Source organism: Drosophila bipectinata, chromosome XL (genome assembly GCF_030179905.1).
Source record: "Drosophila bipectinata strain 14024-0381.07 chromosome XL, DbipHiC1v2, whole genome shotgun sequence".
Classification (NCBI taxonomy): domain Eukaryota; kingdom Metazoa; phylum Arthropoda; class Insecta; order Diptera; family Drosophilidae; genus Drosophila; species Drosophila bipectinata.
In genome coordinates this window covers 8781105-8797352 of record NC_091734.1, presented here as the reverse complement: position 1 = coordinate 8797352, position 16248 = coordinate 8781105, and the positions used below count along the sequence as shown (strand labels likewise).

At 40.5% G+C, this 16248-nt stretch overlaps 3 protein-coding genes across 9 annotated transcripts; 2 read left to right on the top strand and 1 right to left on the bottom strand.

The window, feature by feature from the left end:
* Positions 1 to 1421: 1421 nt before the first annotated feature.
* On the top strand, positions 1422 to 8340 carry ewg (DNA-binding protein Ewg). 7 transcript variants are annotated; one of them, XM_043209741.2, is made up of 7 exons: positions 1422 to 2444; positions 2510 to 2719; positions 3033 to 3533; positions 5213 to 5338; positions 5567 to 5702; positions 5776 to 5894; positions 7741 to 8340. In XM_043209741.2, the coding sequence occupies exons 1-7, from the start codon at positions 1755 to 1757 to the stop codon at positions 7936 to 7938; spliced, it is 1980 nt and encodes a 659-aa protein (XP_043065676.1). In that variant the 5' UTR covers positions 1422 to 1754; the 3' UTR covers positions 7939 to 8340. The 7 variants fall into 7 exon arrangements, 6 of the variants coding, with proteins under 6 accessions (XP_043065676.1, XP_043065675.1, XP_043065673.1 ...); XM_070277567.1 differs by lacking the exon at positions 7741 to 8340 and adding an exon at positions 7599 to 7626 and having other exon boundaries at positions 1612 to 2444; XM_043209740.2 differs by lacking the exon at positions 7741 to 8340 and having other exon boundaries at positions 3033 to 3413; positions 5776 to 7552.
* Positions 8341 to 12456: 4116 nt separating this feature from the next.
* Positions 12457 to 13792, top strand: LOC108134068 (ctenidin-3-like). Its single transcript, XM_017254233.3, has 2 exons — positions 12457 to 12514; positions 13031 to 13792. Exons 1-2 carry the CDS (start codon positions 12509 to 12511, stop codon positions 13643 to 13645), a joined length of 621 nt encoding a protein of 206 aa, XP_017109722.2. The 5' UTR covers positions 12457 to 12508; the 3' UTR covers positions 13646 to 13792.
* A 300-nt stretch (positions 13793 to 14092) lies between these two features.
* Positions 14093 to 15500, bottom strand: LOC108134067 (uncharacterized). The gene has a single exon (XM_017254232.3). The coding sequence runs from the start codon at positions 15293 to 15295 to the stop codon at positions 14234 to 14236; it is 1062 nt and encodes a 353-aa protein (XP_017109721.2). The 5' UTR covers positions 15296 to 15500; the 3' UTR covers positions 14093 to 14233.
* Between the last annotated feature and the right edge of the window lie 748 nt (positions 15501 to 16248).

Below are 16248 nucleotides of genomic sequence, written 5' to 3'. Positions count from 1 at the left end.
TTACTTAAAAAAAACTACTCTTAAAAGGGCTTGGTTGGCCTAAATTGATATGATTATGGATGTATATGTTTATCTAGGTTATTTATTATATTTTTATGATATCTTCTGAAACTAGGGAATGAATTATATATATGCATAGGCCTAACAATTTTCCTTTCTATTTATTTAAAAAAAAACATAAACATTACTTGAGTTTTAAAGGATTTCCCAAAATTCAATAGTCAAAGATACATATATAATAGACTATATAGACTTATTGAATTTATAGAACTATCATAACCGAGTTTTCATTTAAAGAGGATTTTTAAAAGATTTAAGGTTTACTTTGTTAAAAACTTATATAAACCATAAAAGAAGACCTTAAAATGCCTGAATTCTATTACAAGAAAGCCTTCTAACCTATTATTATATTATATAAAATCATAAGTATATCATGTCATATCGTATCTTAGATATTTAGAATTATTTATATCCCAAATATCATATCAAAAATATATCATATCATATTAACATAGGATATAACATCTTATCTTTTCCATCTTAGGAAAATTATATCCATATCCTATAGTATCATAAAAACAGACATATATCACATAATTTAGGGACCTATCATATCGTATTTCAAACATATCAATATATTTAATATATTATCAATATATTTTTTAACAAAATATCCTATCAAATCTGAGGGGTATTATATCCTATAATATCTTGAGTATATTATATGATATATCTAGATTCTAGAGTCTATATCATATCAAATCATTTTAGGAGATATCAGCTTATTTCACCCATCTTTGGAATATCACATCCATATCCCATCATATCTTGAGTACATCCTACTATCATCAGCTGTTCCTACTATATCTTGAAAATGTCATAATCCTCTCGTATCTGAAGCATATATCATCCATATATAATCCTAACATATCCTGAACAAACATCCTCTCATATCACATCAAGCACAAAATAAGATATAATATCTAAAAATATATATCTTATTCTATCTGAAAAATATCATATTATCACTTCATATCATATCTGAAACCCCTCCATACCATATTCCATCATCACATCATACCCTAATATTTTCTCATAAAAATAAAACCTTTTCCCAACTACTGGGTATCCGAGAGTGCCGTAGTCTGGCACTTGCACCACTTGCGCTGTAATTAGTTCGCTATCAAGGGCCAGAGTGAGCGGGAAAGCAAAGCAAATAGAATAAAGAAAAAGAGATAGCGATAGAGAGATAGAAACGCAAAGAAATGGGAAACTTTTTCAAAATAAATTTTATAAAATTTTATAAAAATTTCAATCTAAAAGAACTCGTTTTTCGAACCCCAACAGCTCTGGTTATCATCACACTGCGCATGCGAATAAGAAGCCCCAGGATAGTGGCCTGCAAGGATTAGCTTTAAGGATCGAGAGCCCGTTGGAGAGAGAGAGAGGACCAGGAGCAGGAGAGAGGAGAGATCAGGAGAGCTAGAACACACACACACAAACTGGCCACCACAAGCTATCGGCTGGTCGTGGCGCCGGCGGGAAGCCAGCGTAGCTCGGCGGGCAATGTCGTGGTGACCACAACCACGTCCGGAGGCAACGGCGGTGGCTCCGGTGGCGGCAATGCCGGCGGTAGCAATAGTTCCGGCAGCGGCCTCAACGTCACAACCATCACGACCACCGGCGGTGGCGGCGGTCAGGTCCAGAGCGGCGGCAACAGTTCCCAGAGCAACGGCACCACCTACAAAATCGAAATGCTGGACGAGGACATCCAGTCGCTGGGCTCCGAGGACGACGACGATGATCTGATCAGCAGCGACGGCAGCCTGTACGAGGGCGATCTTGGGCCCCTGCCCGTCAACGATGATGTGGCCCATCAGCTGGCAGCCGCCGGGCCGGTGGGAGTGGCCGCTGCTGCCGCCATCGCCAGTTCGAAGAAACGGAAGCGTCCGCACTGTTTCGAGACGAATCCCTCGGTGCGGAAGCGGCAACAGAATCGCCTGCTGCGGAAGCTGAGAGGCATTATCTACGAGTTCACCGGGCGGGTGGGCAAGCAGGCGGTGGTGCTGGTGGCCACGCCGGGCAAGCCCAACACCAGTTACAAGGTGTTCGGGGCCAAGCCGCTGGAGGATGTGCTGCGCAATCTGAAGAACATTGTGATGGACGAGCTGGACAATGCCCTGGCCCAGCAGGCGCCACCACCGCCCCAGGACGATCCGTCGCTGTTCGAGCTGCCCGGTCTGGTGATCGATGGCATACCCACGCCCGTGGAGAAGATGACCCAGGCCCAGTTGCGGGCCTTCATTCCGCTGATGCTCAAGTACTCCACCGGACGGGGCAAGCCCGGTTGGGGCAGGGAATCGACCCGGCCGCCATGGTGGCCCAAGGAACTGCCCTGGGCCAATGTCAGGATGGATGCCCGTTCGGAGGACGACAAACAGAAGGTGGGTAGATCCATATTATGATGATATCTATGATGGTAATGATGTATTTGTTTTTGGAAAACCAGATCAGCTGGACCCATGCCCTGAGGAAGATCGTGATCAACTGCTACAAGTACCATGGCCGGGAGGATCTGCTGCCGACGTTCGCCGATGATGAGGACAAGGTGAACGCACTGATCTCGCAATCGGGTGACGAGGACGAGGACATGGAGCTCTCCAATCCCCCGACCATACACACGGTCACCACCATGACACCACCCACGGGCAACAGCAATGTGAGTTGCCACAGGATTAGGATTATTTTTGTGTTTTGTTTTCGGGAAACAGTACCTATGTGGCAGATCCTTTCAAGGATTTGAATCCCCAGCCATAAGTACTGTTTGTGGAATAGTCGGATTTTTTTTGAAAAGCGACTATAGGATGTCATTTTGGGATTATAAACTTTATTATTCATTTCACTGCCATTTCGATTTAAAATAAACACTAATACGCATCTGGCATATGGCATATGGCATCTGGCACTTGGCTATGCATACCATCTACTAATCCAATCATCCAATCAAAAATCCAAATCGTATCCCAACACAGCAACCGCAACAGGTGAACGTCGTTAAGATCAACAGCGCCGGCACAGTGATCACCACGCACACGGCCCAAAGCAACACGCCAGCGCCGACGATTATTCAGAGTACCAATAACCAGCACGTGACCACGACGGCCACGCTGCCCGCCTCCACAAAGATCGAGATCTGCCAGGCGCCCGCCTCCCAACAACAGCAACAGTCCCAGCAACAGCAGCAGCAGCATCATCATCACCATCAGCAGCAACAGAGCCAACACCATCAGACCACCGGACTGCCCAGCACGGTGCACATCCAGCCGGTGAGCGGCGGCCAGCCGCAGACCATCCAGCTGACCACCGCCAGTGGCACGGCCACAGCGACAGCGGTGCCGACAACAGCCGCAGCTGTAAGTGCCGCTGCTGCCGCGGCAGCGGCCGCCCAATCGAATGCCGCCCAAACGGTCACTGCCCAGCAGATCGCCAATGCCCAAGTCTGCATCGAGCCCATAACGCTGAGCGACGTTGATGTTCGTACTAATCCGACTAAACAACTACTCCTAATGTCCACTAACCGAGCCTGGAATCTAGTGGGGATTTGTTGAGACAAGGAGCATGGTTGGAGAGGTTAGGGTTTAGGGGGGAGTTTCTATTAATTGTATTTTATGGTATTTAAAACTAAAAGATAGGTTAGTAGAGGATAGGGGCTTAAAACATTGATATAATTTATAACTTTTATAGATCATAACCTCAATTCAAAAAGACACATGTTGTAACATGTCTTTTAGGGAGAGATAACCTCAAAACTTTTAAAAGAAAGTCACAATTTCAAAGAATTTGTATGAAAGTTAGAAACATTTTGTCATAATTACCTAAATTCAAAGGCTTAAACTTCCGTAAACATGTTTTAAAGCACCAGAACATGCTGTAACATGTCTTTAGAGTAAAGATAACCTAAAAACTTTCAATAGAAAGTCACAATTTGTAAGAACTTATATGAAAGTTATGATTATATTATCATCATAACCTAAATTGAAAAGCCTAAACTTCCATAAAAACGATATAACCCGTTTTAACACGCTGGTACATATTGTAACATGCTGGTTCATGTTAATACAAGGCTTTTAAAGGAGTATAACCTTATAATTTCCAATAGAAACTTCTATTAGTCAGAGATAAAGTCAGAGAAGGTTATTTTTAGTAATAGTAACCTAAATTCAAGGGTTATAACTAGCATAAGCATGTTGGATCATGTATTTGTTCTAACACAGCGCTATAAGATGTCTTTTATTGAGAGATAACCTCAAAATGTTCAATAGAAAGTCACAATTTCAACGAATTTTTATGAATATTATGATGTTACCATTGAAGAATAGATCACCATTAGAGAATAGACCTAAATTCCAAAGCTTAGATGTTTTAACTCCTTGGAACATGTTAAAACAAGTCTTTTCAGGAAAGATAACCTTAAAATTTTTAAACAAAACCCAAAATTTTTTAGAATTTGAATGAAAACTATTACCACTCATATCTAATACAACTTAATAGATTTTTAAAGAATTTTAAGAACCAAAAAACCCTTTCAAATACCATGCCACCAAAAGGTCACAACAATTCCCAACTGTTTCCCACAAAAAAAAAAGCACACCTATTTTTCTTTACTCTTCTTTTGGCTCAACCCTTAGTTGGTGTAATTATTTTCGATATTTTTGCTACCAATTTGAGTTCGCCGAGGCTTCTACTGTCACCACCCACATGATGATGATGATGATGGTCTTTAATGTTTTTTTTATTGTTTGACAACCTGATTTGATATGATTATTTTTTGTTTTGTTTGTTTGTCTTTCTTTTGCAGCTGATTATTGTGCGAATGCGTTTGCACGCCATCGAGTTATTGGTTATTTTCATCATTATTTGCATCCGAACTCACAAACAATCGAACAAACACACAATTATTCGCACATGTAAATACAACAACCGACACAACCTCCAAATCTACTCTACTCTCTACAGTGTAGAGTCTACACACGAAAAACACAAATCATTATTTTTTGTTTAAACTTATGTATGTTATGGCTTGTTTTTATTTGCATTATGTTTTTATTATTGTATTTTTTTTTTTTTTTTTTAAGTTTATGTTGAAATTTTTGTTAATATTTTATACTTTTTCTAATGATACTCATCAGAATTTATTTATTTTTTAAAACAGTATACCACGCAGACGGTTCTATCGCAGAATGCTGATGGCACTGTGTCCCTGATTCAGGTGGATCCCAATAATCCCATCATAACCCTGCCGGATGGTACCACTGCTCAGGTTCAGGGTGTAGCAACGGTGAGTCTTTGAGTCTTTAAGATGATATTTATACTCGATATTCTTAAGAGGGGTTTAATGGGAGCTTTTTGAGAGAGTTTCTAGTATAATTTTTGGGGTTTTAAGTACCGGATATCGCATACTAGTCTTCTTTTGACTGTATTTCATATCCATTCCATTCGGCCCTTAATATTGATACCCGGTACTCTTAAGATATGTCTCTAATCCACATCCCTTTCCTCTTCATAGCTCCACCAAGGCGAAGGCGGTGCCACCATCCAGACAGTCCAGAGTCTCACGGACGTCAATGGCCATGAGAACATGACCGTGGATCTCACCGAGACGCAAGATGGCCAAATATTCATCACCACCGAGGATGGTCAGGGTGAGAATCCGAAATCTACATCCTACTCCTTCCTTGAAGACTTTAATTTATTTCTGAAATATTATTATTACAGGGTATCCGGTGTCGGTGAGCAATGTGATCTCGGTGCCCGTCTCCATGTACCAGTCCGTGATGGCCAACATGCAGCAGATAACGAACAGTGACGGCACCGTGTGCCTGGCGCCCATGCAGGTAGATACCAGTGGCACACGTAGTACAACGGCAGCCGGGGGCGGTGGCGGTGGCGCCAACTTTGCTGGCGTCCAGTGTTACTCGCTGATTAGTGCCGGAACGGCGGTGGGTCGTCGTGGTGGCGGTGCGACATTGGTGGGCCAGCCGGCCACCTTACAGGCGGCATCCGGTGGCAGGTACTACCTGGCGGCCACCACCACTAGCTCCACCACCGCCGCCGCTACCAGCAGTAGTGGGAGCAGCTTCGGCGGCCACCAGAACAACAACAATAGTGTGCTAGCGAATAACAATAATAGCATTAAGATGCCACTGCCCATTGTCCTAGCCACGCCGGCAGTGGGTCAGGTGGCCAGCACCAGGTCCACCAGAAGGGGAGGGAATCCAGGAGAGGTAGCAGTATCACCAGGCAGTGTATCTGTAGCTCAGAGGCGTAGAAAGCCAGGTGGAGGTGGCAGTGGTGGTTCTCTGAAAACAAAAAGTACAAAATCCATTGAGGGCACCACCAACACCACCTCCTCGGCGGCCATTAGGTGTGTGGACAGTGCCAGTTTGACGAACTTTCACTTGCAGCTGCCTGCCAAGACCATCAAACTGGAGCACTTGGAGTAGTAGGCTCCTCCTCCTCCTCCCAGAAAGCTAAAATCCAGCCCATCTCGAATCTAGTCAGAAAACATAAACGGCTTTTTGCATGAAAAACCACTAAAAAAAATGCACTTGCCATTTAAAAAACCTTGTAAATCTTTAAGAGAAACACCAATTGTGAATGCCAAAAAAGAAAGGAGAAAGTGAAAAGCGGAATAACCTCAGATTTCAGAATTTAGGGAAGCCGAAAATCGTAACCATAATTGTTGATAATTGAAACCAAAAATCAAAGCTACCAGAAAACGTTCAGCTTGTTCCTACAGCTAGCTACAAATTGTTTTGTCTAAATCTTAAATTCTAAAATGCTAAATTTAGATACTAAAAAAATGGAATTTTATAATTAGGTTTTTTTTTAAGCCATAAGTTGAACGAAAGTGCACATAATCTTGCTTAGAAGCGTAGAGCGCCAAAACCCACACACACAAACCAAATATTAACCATAGTAGTTGTTGTTTTAAGTTGAAACTTTATTGGGTTAGCTATTATTACTATTATTATTATTATTATTATTTAGAGGTTGTTAAGTAGTCAAGAAAAACGCACACACAGGGAAGAGACCTTAGAGTTAAGTGTGAAAAACGTGTGAATTTTACCCCAAAAATTAGTCAAATGGCATTAAAAATGCTTTAAAGAACAGGAGCTATAGTAACACTATATAGTACTATATATACCATCTTGAAGTGCATATTAATTTAGTTTGTGTTGATCTATTACTATTATCATCTTTATTGCTATTGTGTTTATTGAATTCATTTTTAATTACTACAAATATGACTATTACTATTATTATTATTATTATTATTATTGTGTTTAAATGTTTTATTTGATATGTATGTATATTATTGAAAATCATTTTTAAGTTCTAGACCAAATTTTTTTGTTCAAAAAAACCCCCAAAACCTCCCAAAAATGTTGTAAAGAAGTGCAAAAAAAAAACCTTAAAAAAACTGAAGCCAACAAATTTTATTGAATAAATCCTTTGTTGTTGTGATTTTATTATCATTTGTTTTTTATTCTTCGAGTTGATATATATTTTTAACAATTTTTGCTTTTTATTTATAGATATGATTTTATTTAAGCTGAGTTTTCTGTAAGTATGCTTGATTTTTAAAAAAAAGCACTGGTTTTTGAAAGGATATTTAAAATATTTTAAAGCATAAGAATCTTTATTAATTTTATTAATTTTTTTTCTTCTTCAAATCAGGTGGAAAACGGTGATCAATTGGAAACCATTACCGTCTCACCCGGCATGCACCAAATGATGATCCAAGGTGGACCCGGCCAGGAACCCCAACTGGTACAGGTCGTTAGTCTCAAGGATGCCACACTCCTCAGCAAGGCCATGGAGGCCATCAACTCTGGGAATGTCAAGACCGAGGATACGATTATAATGGAGCAATAGCTCGAGCCCATCGACGCCATGATCTCGCCGGGTTTGAGCGAGTGACTTGGCGGCTCTCCAGGCTAGGCAGCATCTCCCATTCTTCTAGTCACCCCCCCCCCAAATCTTCTAGTCACGAGAGCGAATTTCTGTAAAAAATCTAATCAACCCAGTCTAGTCTTCGCGTAGAAAATTAACTTTAAAAAAAAAACCTCTATATAGTTAACTATTTATTTATTTTTTTGGTCATCTTATTAAGTGTATTAAGTGTGTTTTTTTTTATTGGCTATATAAATAGTTCAATTGTGGGCTGGCTACTCGAATAGCTATTTAAAATATCGTACTATACATATGCCTATATCTAAGCATTATAAGCGTTACTTGTACGTACAGCTCTTATATATAAATATATTAAATATACAGTATATATACATATATATACTCTAATGTTTGCAATAATTAATCAACAACCAAAAAACAATTAAGGAGTTTAAAAATATATATATATATATATATACAAATTAGGACAACTGAGGCCCACACAACCTCCATTGCAATGTAAACAGAGAGCATCACTTTAAATTTAATTAAATTATCTAATTACGATAACAAACCTATGCATAATTATCGAATAAATCGAAAAGTGTATGTAAAAAAAATAGTATATGTTTTTTAAGATAGGATGTGGCTTTTAATTTTTTATTTTTATTTTTTTTTTAATTTTTTTTGGTGGCCCATCGAAGCAGGAAACCTGGTGACGTGGTGGAATGATGCAACAATCCGGAAACAATCGCTGGGAAGGTGAGAGCCGGCGATCTGTCTAAACTGCAGTTTCGATACAAAAATTACAGACACACACCAAAAGTATCATAAGTTCATAGTGGCAGCGTGGCATCGTGGCAGCGTGGCATCGTCGTAGTGGCAGCTTTGGCGGGAAACACGTTTTCCCATTCCCATTCCGTAGCCTCCGTACCATTGTAATTTAAATGAAAGCCAAAGCCAAACGAAGCCGATACGTTGACCCGCTGCTCCACTACACTATAAACCACACTCGGTGGTGTGGAAGTGGTGTGGCGAGTCGGCGAGGGGCATTTGGACTCTAAGCATGTGCAACTGGAGATCATCTGCTGGTGCCACAGCTGACACTGCCCTCTTCTCGTTGGCTGCCTATAGGGTCGCAGTTTATGTGCTTCCTTGTTGCCATTTGCTAGTTGCAAGTTGCACGTTGCAAGTGGCAAGTTTCTTGTTGGCTTAGCCATTGAATTTTTATTGTTTGGGGTTATTGTTTTTCAGGTGGCACAGTTATTGTTTCTTTTAAAGACTTAAACTTTCTCAGACGGTTTTATTTTAGGATTTAAATTTTAGGCTTAATGGTTGTTTTTTTTATAATTTGTAGTTTATTTTATCTTTATATATTACCTTATGTCTTTAGTATAAATTCTATACTTTATAAACCTCATATTTAAACCTTTTCTAAATATTATACCTTTCCTATAAGTTTCATTCCAAAATTCTCCTTAAATTCTCAAGTTTTAAGACACAAGCTTTAGTGTAGACAGTCCCTTAAGAAAGTAGTGTAGTTTTCCCTTTTTTCAAAATAATTCTTGTTCTTTTTTTCTATTTTTAGAATTCTGGATAAAATTCCAAAGTGGTTTTAGTTTTTATGAAGCTCCAAAAGTTAAAGTAATCGAAAAAGAAACTAGAACTCATTATTCAAATAATATGTAAATATTTTCTTTATCTATTTTAAATACTTTTAGTTTAAAGTTAAAAACTTAAGCTACAGGGGGTCTCAGCCATAGTATTTATTTAAAATTCATTGATACTTCCTTATTTTTATTAAGTTCTTTATTTTTTGGTTTCAAAATATTTTTTCCTCAAACTTGTTTTTTGAAAAATACCTTTTTTTTTCTTTCAAAAAATTTCAATTATGTATAGTTTGGAATTTATTTTTTGAAAGTGTGCCAGCCACTATATGGCTTTTTGGGCCATTGACAGGTCATTTGTTGATATCTTGGATCTTAAACGTTTTCGAATTTGAATTATCCGTTGAGGATGCCACAGAGACAGAGCCCCCAAGTGATGATCGCACCGGCAACTTGCAACTTACAACTTGCAACAAGTATTGCGTCTGGAACGGCAGTGCAATTGACGGCAGTTTGTTTAGTTTGTTGACTTTGTCGTGTTACCTGCACCATCCTTAACTTGCAACTTGCAAGTAAAAAAAAAAAGTAGAAAAAAAAGAAATAAAAAATTGTGTAAGAGATGTGAAATTTATTGTGCCGCACTTTCCTCGACAACGACCGCATCTGCATTTGCATTTTCCATTTTGCATTTTTACATTTTACATCTCCATCAGCAATTAGTGAAGTGCCGACACCACGCCCACTAAAATAGCGCGGTGCACGCCCTCAATTGCAGTGTAATGAGGCAAGTAGGCGTTGCAACAACGGACTTGCCCCCCCATGGGTGCATATTAATTGCTTGCCACAGGAGGCCAGACTACTGTTTATGTTTCAAAGACAACAACTACAAAAAAATAGTTATGCCATCCATTACGCATTGCGATCACTATTTTTTTGTCAGCCTGATTGGGATTATGTGAGATGGAAACTCACTTGCACTTTTTTCCAAAAAGGTCTTGGGAAATTGGTGAAAAATATCAAAGGAAACCAAACCCATCGCATATAAATCATTTCCTAAAGCTTCTTGTGATTAAATGAAAAGTCAAATCTTGTTAAGACTTTGACATTATTTATGATTTATGGGCTGAAATATAGGTAGGGTATTATAGTTTTGTGGATATGTCCAGAAAGAGGTTAATTTTTGTTGTAAGGAGTGAATTTTGGCTCAAAATAGCCATGTCCGTGTGTCCGTTTGTCGGCCAAAATGCTTAAAGTAAGACTATTCCTTAAATTCAAGCGCTATTCTCTCATAATTTGGTAAATAGGTTGCTGTGGATGACTTTTAGGATGTATGCTGGTCTAGCAGTCCTATATCTTATAGCTTTTATATCCCTGTCCGTGTGTCTGCTTGTCCGCCAAATTGCTAAAACTTAAACTATTCGCTTAATTTAAATTCTATTTACTTGTAATTGGGTATACAGGCGGCTTTTGATGGTTTTTACAATATATGTATGTTGAAATAAGCAAGATCGGTTAACAATATCTTATATTTTTTAGATCTATATCCAAGTGTAAGCGTCCGCGTGTCCGCCAAATTGTTTAAACTTCAACTATTCCTATAATTTTAAATCTTTTAACTCGTAACTTGGTAGACAGTCTTACAAAAGTGGCTTTTAGGATTTATGTTGGAATCAGCAAGATATATGGACTTTATCTTATAGTTTTGTTGCATATATGTAGTATATTTTTTATGAGCCATTCGGAAATTGTCTTAAAAAGAGTATATAACTTTCAACTCCATTCGTAAGTCTGCGCCTTTCTATCGTATTTCTTTTTATACAAGGAAGATCAACTTTAATTTATGTCTTGTTTATGGGCACTATACCATTTTATCCGGCAATTACCATATGGCCCCCCTCTCCAAACAAATTCAAAAATATTGTGACTAATCGTGAGATTTTGGCCAATATGTCTGGGGCTTTGTTGGCCATATTTTGTGGTGATTTTGTGGTTGGTTGTGCTTTTGTTGTGAAAACCAATTCGACATCGTCACGCCCGAAATGATGGATTGGTGGATGACGGGATGACTGGATGACTGGATACTAGACGGACAATGCCCAGGAGGCTAAAGTTGGCCAGCCTAATCCAATGGGCATTGTCATCGTTTTGGGGCAAATTACCATTACGGGCGATATCCAGCCAGATGCAAATCAAATAATGGCAACGCCACAAGTTGCAAGTTGGGCCGATGTTGCTGCTGTGGCTAGCTGTTGTTGCTGCCTGTTGCTTGTGGATTATGTAATGAGAAAGGTGCAGCAGCAACAGCAACAGCTAGAGGATGATGCGCCAATGCTATACAAACAAAATGCTTTTTTTGGCCAAATGCGACAAACGAATGCATTTTGAGTTATGAGTTGGGGCAGCTTTCGCCTGCCACCTAGCAACCTGAAAGTGAATCCGAATCCCAAAAACCCAATCCGAACCCGAATCCAAAATTCAAGTTGCAACTTTAGGTCCCAATCCCTGAAGGCCTCCCCCTCCTTCCTTGACTAATGGCAACGATGATGCGGCAGCATTTGGCCCACATTGCGGCAACATCCCAGTTCACACTGTAAGAAATTTATTTAAAAAATTATTAATATTTTTCTGCTAGAAATTTTTAATGCTTTTACAAAAATCTGTAAAAAATTTCCTACTTCTTGAATTTTTAAAAAATTTCTTTTAGTGTAACTACCAACCGCACTGCTAGTTTTTCTTTTCTGCCTGCACTTCGGCAGCCGCGCTTTTCCGGTTAATCGTATATGCCGCCTGAAGACTCCAACTTGCAACTTGCAACCAAAACTCTCCATCTTGGCGGCATCTTTTCGTATATAAGACCGGCCTGGCAGCGGTGTCATGTCAGTTGTGGATTCGCCGCGTTCCCAGAGCGCACTCAACAATTTAAACCAAGCAAAGCGTTCCAAGCCATGAAAGTACGTCAAGGATAATACCAAATAATACGTATACGCCATGTGGTGCATACTCATTTTTTTTTTAAGTGATCCTAACAGAAAGTGCTATTTTTTTTCAAAAGATTACTAAGTGTTTTGGTTACAAGAAAAAGTGCCGGTTCTTTGGTCTTCAGGATCACTATTTAAATGGATATATCCCTGTCCGTGTGTCCGTTTGTCCGCCAAATATGTTTCTTATGGAAACAATCCCTTAATTTTTTAAGCTATGTTGCTGTAACTTCGCATACAGCATCTCTATTTTTTTCTGTAATATATATAATAGTTTGAAACAGAATCTGACGAATATATCTGATGTCCTATATCTTTTTAGTTATATAGTTCACTTTTTTATGACCTCATGACCTCCCATAAGCTTAGTTTCTTCGAGGAAAGTCAAAGGTCTCTTTCTTTGGAGTCTGATTTATTTAAAAATTATATTTAAGTAGTTAAAATATTAATCTTATATATTTTAATATTTTTTTTTTCTATTTTTCCTAGGCCTTTGTGTGTCTTTTGATTATTGGAGTGGCCAGTGTGTCGGCCAAACCGAAGCCAGGTGGTGGCGGTGGCTGGTCCTCTGGCGGAGGAGGAGGCGGTGGCTGGTCTTCCGGCGGCGGTGGAGGTCATGGAGGTGGCGGTGGCGGTCATGGAGGCGGCGGCGGCGGCGATGTCCAGATCATTAAAGTGATCACAGAAAGCGGAGGAGGCGGTGGAGGTGGAGGCTGGTCATCCGGTGGAGGAGGAGGTGGCGGCTGGTCTGGAGGTGGAGGAGGCGGCGGTGGCTGGTCCTCTGGCGGCGGTGGTGGAGGACATGGCGGCGGCGGCGGTGGAGGAGATGTGAAGCTCATCAAGATCATCAGCCTGGGCGGAGGCGGAGGAGGAGGTCACGGAGGCGGCGGCGGCTGGTCTTCCGGCGGCGGTGGAGGCGGAGGCTGGTCCGGCGGAGGAGGTGGTGGCCATGGAGGCGGCGGCGGTGGCGGCACCAAGGTCATCAAGATCATCAAGCTCAGTTCCGGCGGCGGAGGCGGCGGCGGACATGGCGGCGGCGGTGGCTGGTCCTCGGGCGGCGGTGGTGGCGGCGGCGGTTGGCAGCCAGCCGGTGGCTGGGCCTAAGCCACTGAGAGAAAATCCCTGGACATACAAACAAAAAAAACGAAAGCCCATGACTTGTAAATACTGTACATAATCTGAATACTGTTTTTTTTTGTTTGTTTTTTTGTTGCTCAGCCCCCAAGAACTGTTACTGAATTTTACAAAAATCGACTGCCTGGTAAATTAATTTTAATATAAATAAAATTTTACCATTTTCCAGGCACACATTTTGTACTATTTTATAAATATTTTATTATTTTTCGCTAAAAGGCGGCCGAGAAAATAAATGTACTCTAAATTGTTAAATATCCTTTTTTTATTTGGAGTTTACTTAAAAATAAATAATATTTTTTAATTTAAATTTAGTTTATTATTTGAATATTCCATTTCAGAAACCTAAAAAGTATACCCTCCCAAAATTATTCTTTAAAAAAGCACTAAAGTACTGCCCTTTGAAGTATGCAATAATTTGTTTACAACAAAGCCTTTTATTTGTATTTAATTTAGAATTTATTTTTGGTTTAAATTTTGTAGAATTCGAGAACAAAAGTGATTGAAAAAAGTTTCCAAAAAGACGGCAGCATACATGGATTAATATTTCGATAATAATTAATGCAAAAGTTCCACAAGCGAGGTGAAAAATTGATAAATCAATGATTTATCGTTATCGTTATTCTGGTTATCGGTATTCCCTGGCGGCAAATCGTTAGGGTTATGACCAAGGCTGCCATTTAGAATTCGGTCGCCCAATAGATCGTCGTTTTCCTCCGCCAGCCACTTGGAGATCGAGAGATGGCCATCGATGTCGGCACAGTTGAGACGCTCCTCGAACACCTGGCAGGTGATCTCCGCGCAAGACTGCGAACCGAAGGCCTGTTGCTCCAGGAGCGTGAGCTCGGCCTCTATCTCGGAGTCTGCGATTTGTTCCCAGATAGTGCTGACAGGAGCAGTCGGGCGAATGTCCTTCGATGGATCTTTTGAATCTTCCTCTCTCTTCATTTCTTTCTCTATAGGATCGAAAAGCCACTCTATCTTTATCTTTGAGTTTTGAAGATAATCCATTAAATCCTGTTGATTCTTAGGTTCTTTTGGAGTCTCCTTAGTAGTCTCCGTAGTATCCTGTTTATCTTGCTTTGGCATATCCTGCTGGGACTGTGACGCTGTGTCCTTGGGATCCAAAAGGCAGCGCATTATGATACGAAAGTCCCCACGATGGATTTTACCGATGCGTCGAGTATCGAACATCTTGGAGAGGAGTCGCAACTTCTGGGCGCGGGTATTGCGACTTGGGGCGCCACCACCGCCATACTGTGGCACCATTAACGTGGCGCACGTCTCCACGAACTGGGCAAAATTCATCCGGGCATTGGGATCCAGGGTGGGGAAGAAACTATCGACGATCAATCGATGTAGGGGATTCTGCATCAGCTGTGGAATACGCATCAGATCCGTCGGTGTCAGATATCCATGCTGATAGCGATCCAATGCCCGGAAACGGGTGTTCAACTGTTCCAACTGTTCAACAGATAGCCCGGTGGTCTCCTGGTAGCGATGCATCTGGGCTGGTGTCAACGGTCGGCTGGCCATCGATCCCATTCTGGGGCTATCGCCAATCCCTTTCAGGTTCGCTTTGTCCTGAGAGTTCCCGTGTCGGTCGTCGAACCGGGACATAGGTTACAAGCGTTTCTGATATTTTCCGGATTCGGATTAGAATAAAAATATGTATATACCCAGTCCAGTTCTCCCGTAAGGTTAGGTCCTCCTTTTTTTATTTTTTTAGTTTTTTTGTGGAAAGGTTTTCGGTAGTAATTTTTCCCAGAATTGCAACATATGATTTGACGAAGTGATCTGAATAGTCTCGGCCTAACCATTTGCTATATAGTTCAAAACCTACTAGGTTTTATATTTTTTTTCTCCTTAAACTTTGGGCACTTGATTTTCGAAGTGTTACCAGTTCTTAACTTTTGGGGTTAATGGAGGAGTATTATATTATATATTATACATCCTATACTTTACTATAATTACTTATTAAAAATACTTAATCTTTTAACATTAAACTTCTTACTTTTTTTTTGAAATATATATATTTTTATTTATTTTTTTTTAAATATATTTTTTATAATTTGCCATGAAAACCTCAAGCTATTTGTAATCCCTGATTGGGGCCATAGATCATCTTCAGGATGGGTAGACCTTTCTATTTATGCGAATGACCTTGGCGGCTAAAGAAATCGAAATAATGGAGGGGAGAGAGCTCTTTGGCTGGCATTATTTCTGTGTCATTTTCATTTGTTGACTTTTGCAAAATGCCGCATAAATCAAAACGGGAGCTGTCAAGGTCATTAAGGGGGAGGCGGTAGTGGAGGTGGATGCTACTTCCGCGCCATCGTCGTCGCCTCTGACGCACTATATACACATACATACATATATACATTAAAATCTATATATATATATGTATGTATTCCACCCAGAAAGCCCACCCACGCCACCTGATGCCCTGCTCCTCTGCCTCCCTACCCTCCTGCCGAGATCTCCAGAGGCGGCGGAGACGCCACGGTGCGTGCGCCTTGGCCGCTTGCCAGTTGACAGTTTCCCGCCACACCCGCCCCCTACACCCTACCGCC

Bases quoted from the DNA above. Each gene is read 5' to 3' on its own strand.
- ewg (XM_043209738.2), top strand. From the start codon at position 1,755: ATGCTGGACGAGGACATCCAGTCGCTGGGCTCCGAGGACGACGACGAT. The intron at 5,339-5,566 runs GTGAGTCTTTGA...TCCTCTTCATAG, and splicing joins AGGTTCAGGGTGTAGCAACG to CTCCACCAAGGCGAAGGCGG. The intron at 5,703-5,775 runs GTGAGAATCCGA...TTATTATTACAG, and splicing joins CACCACCGAGGATGGTCAGG to GGTATCCGGTGTCGGTGAGC.
- LOC108134067 (XM_017254232.3), bottom strand. From the start codon at position 15,295: ATGTCCCGGTTCGACGACCGACACGGGAACTCTCAGGACAAAGCGAAC.